General features: G+C 28.2%; 1 protein-coding gene across 2 annotated transcripts in view; it reads right to left on the bottom strand.

Moving 5' to 3' along the window:
- Nucleotides 1-2,447, bottom strand: part of LOC124951802 (CCR4-NOT transcription complex subunit 6-like) — a 391,461-nt gene extending 389,014 nt beyond the window's left edge. The window contains exons 1-3 of one of the 2 annotated variants that reach the window (XM_047500706.1): nt 2,299-2,447; nt 1,019-1,334; nt 732-907 (exon numbers count right to left, since the gene is read on the bottom strand). In XM_047500706.1, coding sequence (XP_047356662.1) covers nt 732-907; nt 1,019-1,326 — 484 coding nt within the window. In that variant the 5' untranslated portion in view covers nt 1,327-1,334; nt 2,299-2,447. Of the gene's footprint in view, nt 1-731; nt 908-1,018; nt 1,335-2,256 lie in introns of both variants that reach the window. The other variant, XM_047500705.1, reaches the window with a different exon arrangement.
- Nucleotides 2,448-5,867: the final 3,420 nt, after the last annotated feature.

Genomic DNA, 5,867 nt, shown 5'->3' with positions numbered 1-5,867 from the left:
GTTACATCCTGAAAAATCTCTTTTCTCTTAATATATCCTAAATGTTTGTACATTTTTTTTTCGTTTTTTCTTTTTTTTTTCTTTTTTTTTTTTTTTTTTTTTTTTTTTTTGAAACTATTTCATTAACGTAGAAATACGTATTACAAATACAAATAGTTTGGAAAGATTTAAGAATGATTTATTTATAAATGAATGAATTCGAAAGATCGAAAATGTTTTTCCTCAACTATTTAGGGAAAAAAAAAAAAAAAAAAAGAAAGAAAGAAAGAAAGAAAGAAAAATAAAAGAGAGTATAAAATCCGTAGTGCCATCTAACAACGTATAACGTAAGTTGAGAAGAGAAAGATAAATCGTTCGTTACAGGAAATGACGTTATCATATTATGGACGGTCGATGAAGTAGAAAACTAAATAAGATTTTCAAAAGAAATTTAACTTATCGATAATAGCAATGGATAAGTAAGATAGTGACTTTATCCTCATATCTATTTAGATATAATTATGTATATTTAAATTGAAAATCTAATAGTAAACGTTACGTTAACTGTTACTGTAAACAATATGACGCAACTATAAATTATACGAGTATAAATCTGTCTGAAAATAAATCTTAATCATACATTTAAAAGTTCAATTACAACTTCGTAGGATTATTAAATGATATTATAAAATATTTAAACAATGCGTGAAAATCTTATTTATTTATTAATGAATCCTCATGTTAGTACTTACCTTGTAAATTGTCCAGCATATACGACAGCAGCTTGTGAGTTCCAGATGGTTCTCCGTACAATGCCATTACCTCCTTGCTGAGAGGATTACCTTGAAGTCCTAGCACTTGTAACTGGAATAATTTTCCTAACTCGTACGGTAACACGCGAAGATAGTTTTGGTTTAATAACAACTCCCTGAAATAAAAGAAATATCGTAAATATGGGGGGAAAAAAAAAAAAAAAGAAAAAAAGAAAAGAAAAGAAAAGAAATCTAAAATATTATTTGAAACATTTATAGATTCGTACCTGAGATAGATGAGGTCCCCCAGTTCCGCAGGTAAACTGCGTAATTTATTGCTACTCAGATCTAAAGCACGTAAATTCGTTAAACGGCATATCTCTGATGGTATTCTTTGTAAACTATTGCCATTTAAATACAATGCTGTCAGATGAGTTAGCTGCCATAAATTTGGACTCAAATTTCTTATACTGCCTGTTATCTCCAACTCCGGCCAATAAGATTTCTTCCCGGAGTTTGCATCCTCCGTGGACATGATAGTGTGCGTACGATGTGGATTAGAATTTTCATACTTGTCCTTGTGATTACGGGACATCTTAAATCCTTTAAACAATAGAAGAAAAAAAAATTCATGTTAATATACCTAGTAATATGGTCATTAATAATATTATATAAATACTGAGATACGTATGTAAAACAATCAAAGTAATCTTTTTCTAAATCTATGCATGATCAGCGATCAGCAGCTGTGCTTTTGCAAACAATAAACTAATCTATATAATGATATAATAATCTATTGGTGCTCGTGATACTAAATATTTTAATTATGCGTAGAATCTCTAGAAGTGTCATATTGTGAAAAAAAAAAAAAAAAAAAAAAAAAAAGAAAAAAGAAAGGTAGCACTTAGTGTTCCCTCTTATCATTTGATTAAAAGAAAAATAAACTAAGGTTATAATATATTAATGGAGCTATCGCTGTGCACGGATAAAAATTAATATTTCCTACGAATAAATTATAGAAAGCTGCAATATGTTAGCTTCTATTTCACACGTCATGATAAAATGTGCTTTAATCGTGATTTTATTATCTTATTTGCTCATAGACAAAGTTTATAAGTACAGTATAAGAAAGTTCGAATAAAGTCTTCATTGGGTGTAAACTTCGTCAATTAGGTTAGAATAATGTATAAAAGTAATTTAAACGTTAAAATTGAAATATAGTAAACTTTCCCATACATTACTTAACATCGCCGTAATATTATCGCTAAACTCATAACCTATGTTGAAGAAGCAATGATATTTGAATAAAATTCGTTTAAGATGAAAAGATCTAAATGTTATTAACATTATTATCGATTAATGGCTAAACGTAGATTATTATAATATCCTCGTAAATATAAATTTGTAGAGAGTAACTGTCATATTTCAATGTGGAAATAATCCTTCCTTCCTACAAAGTTCATATGTTCCGGACGACAGATCCTTTGAGTTGAATTAACTTTCTCAGCAGCAAGACCATTCGTACCTGTCAATTTTAATGCGAAAACCGAAGGATACTGTTACGCACCTTCATCTACCTCTTAGCACACACGAAACACGCGAGGAGTTGATTCCGAGTGAAAATTATCGCGTAAACAAAACTACCTTGACAAACACAAATCCTCCATTTATCAACTGCACCGATCGTGAACTACAAACGTTTCTGATTGGCTACTCTACTGCCGAATCTTCCCGAAACAGACGAAATTACCGAACAAACTTACGAGATAACTTTGTCACTAGAGAGCACCTAAATATAGGGAATTTCGCGCTTAACTAAACGTCGTCCCGTGTCATTGATATTAAATACTAACTAGAATTCTATGAGTTCTTATTGGTCGAAACGAAAGGTCTATTATACGTAAACCATAAATGCAAAAAAAAAAGAAAAAGAAAAGGAAAAAAGATAAAAACATATAAACGATTATATACGTAGACTTATGAGAACAAATAGTAAAGATTTTATAATCGATTCAAATAACAAAATATCGACAAAATCTATAATATTCGTATAAATAATACAAACTTTATCTGAATAGTCGCATTGAACGTTGACGCCATCTTGAAACGAATATAGGAAATATACTAGTTAAAAGCCTAATCCTCAAATTATTCTTACGTTTATCGTTTATAATTATTTCTAAATTTATAAATATATTCTAAAGGTCGATCGATTATTTCCTCGGGAAGAAAATTTACATAATAATAGTAACATTATTATTTCTCATGAATGATATAATAAATATCGAAATAAATGAATTATCTCGAGTTTTGTTTATGAATTACATGATTACACCGACGATGTTTGCGTCTTCTGTTTGAATTTTATTCGCCTACACAACATTTTTTTCATTATACGATCTCTCTCTTTTTTTTTTTTTATTCACTTCTAAAAGGTGTAATTCTAGTTAATACATAGGCACATATATAGATGTATATATATATATATATGTATCTATCGTTCTCACAGATATATCTATTCCACGTAACGTAAAGTTTCCGCTTACACAGCAAAATAATGTTACATTCAAAACAAGATGCGTTTAGGAGCCATCGGAATGGCCATCGAGCCAATCTTGATTACTATGAAATAAATCGCGTAAAGAATATAAAATTTACGAATACTCGAAGAAATTTTATCGATGAGAAGAAGGAAAAAAGAAAAATGGGAAAGAAATTTCTTACGTTTGTAAATTATTAAATAGAAACTTGTTTAAAACTCTTTGACGATAAAAAGGAAAAATGCAAAAAAGAAGAAGGAAAGAAAAACGAAGCTTTTTGATTTTCAGGTCGAATAAAATGTGGTCTATGTAACGTAACGACGTCTTATTCCTATGAGAATTCGAGCGTATTATATCACGGAAAATTAAGTTCCAAAGGAAACCGAACTGAATCATGCTAAGAGCAGAACGTTCAACGGTGAATGCATTTCAGTTTCCATGCAGACGCCTCCGCGTCTAGACGGCTCCATGCTTGGCTATCCACGTTACCAAATATATATATATATATATATATATATATATATATATATATATACACAACAAACACAGACACACACATATATATATGCATATATATATGTATACATCGAAACTCTTTCTAGCTAAACGCGAAAATTTACGAATTAATACTTTTGATAATTTTTCAACAATTTAAATAATCTGTAATGAACGCGATTTAGTACAATAAATTAATATTTAAACAATAGTACTTTAATTTAAACATTAAAGTAAGACGATAACGCGCGAGAAACATAAAATAATTTTAATATGAAATTTTGATACTTAAAAATTTGTAATCTCGGGCTAGTTGGCCTAATATAATATAAATATATTCGATCTTTTTAATTAATTTAACGATTATCGGATCAGTTCTTCTTTATTCTTCGACGATTAAACATCGAAGATCTCGCAAGATGTCTTTGCTGCAAATATCAAAAGAATATTTAAAGTAAATATAATTTTATATCACACATTTCTTCAATAATTTATTTATTGTTATAATAAGTTTTTTTTTTTTTTTTTATTGTAACAGTGATATTAATAATTTTGTTTTTATTTTTCTATTTTAGAATATCATTGTAAGCGCGAACTAATAATATAATCGAATGATTCGTGTCGCTGCTAAATTTAAAATATCACGAAATAGAAGTAGTAATTGTTCGAAAAGCTTATTACTTTTTTAATAGTCACACAGATTGTATTTATAGAAGATAATAGAGTTTTGCGAATGTGACTTCAATGACTTAAAAGTAACTATCGGTCAGTAATATAGTCAGTGCATCATTGAAAAGGATCTCGATCAACTTCAATATGTTCAAGCAGCTACAGATCATCCATTCTTAATTTCGATCTAAATCACGGACGAGTATTTTGATGTCATCGCAAAACTTCTTAAGTAGTAAATGAATTTTTAAAGTCCTTTCGAACGCTCAATCATGTCGAGGACAAAAGGTCCGAATCGGTACAGAATGATTGATTGTCGTGTCATAAATTTTGCATATCTTCTCCTTTCTAAAGTTCAATTGAATTCATTGTATTATTTTAATAAGAACGAATTCTATATTAAAGTCATAAATACGAAATGTATAAGATATGACAATTGTGGAAATCACTGAAACTACATTGAATAAAGGTGCCAATAGAGTTGAAGGAAGTACATTTGGGATGTGTGCCAAGTTCTCCCTTTGCCGCGCGTTACGAGAAAAGAATATTTGTTTAGATTAGGGTCGAAAATTTTTCAGTTTCTTTTTCTATTTTAAATATTAATTGAATTAAATTTAAAGTTTTATTTTCCATAAATAATTTATATATACCATATTCTCCGTTTGTACAACATTATAAAAAGATTAAAGATTAAAAACTTTTCATATTTGATATAATTAATTCAATATAGATAAAGAAATGATGATTTAAAAATTTATAAATAGAAGAAATAGATCTTGCGGTACTGTCAAAATAAAATTGATCGTGCGAAATAAAATAGGTTTAAATTCGAAATGGAATCATTAATAAATAACATTATATAATTAACATTGAAAAAATATAACATTCCTAGTAACATTACGAAGAACCTAAGACACGATTAATATAAAATAAATTTAATAAATTAATATATTTAATAAATTAATATAAATCGCAAACTCAAGAAAGAATAATTAATAAATAAGAACGTTTCATTAATATTTAATTGGAATCTAAATTCTTGCTAAGTTCATTCGTGTCATCACGAAAACGAGAATTTTAGAGTAGAGTCATTGTTAAGGATCTCCAGATGCAGCAATTTCCGTGGTGAGACCTGAATTGATACTACTTGCGATATATCAAAATCTAGATAAAGATAATATATTGCAAGTACTATCGAGCGAATAGCTGGATATATTTCAATGTTATCTTAAATATTTACTTTTTAATTACTTAATTATTTAACATGCACATAGAAACTTAGATCAGATAGGATTATGAAATGATTTATTTCTTCTCTCTTAGTATCTTACTGAAAAATTCTAATCTCTATAAAATTCTTTCAATTTTACTTTAATATCTTCGAAATACATCGATTTAAATTTTTTATAAGGTATATGAAATATAATCTTCC

The sequence above is a fragment of the Vespa velutina genome, chromosome 9 (assembly GCF_912470025.1).
Source record: "Vespa velutina chromosome 9, iVesVel2.1, whole genome shotgun sequence".
NCBI lineage: Eukaryota > Metazoa > Arthropoda > Insecta > Hymenoptera > Vespidae > Vespa > Vespa velutina.
Note: the sequence above shows the minus strand (reverse complement) of the source record. Positions and strands in the feature narration are given on the sequence as shown.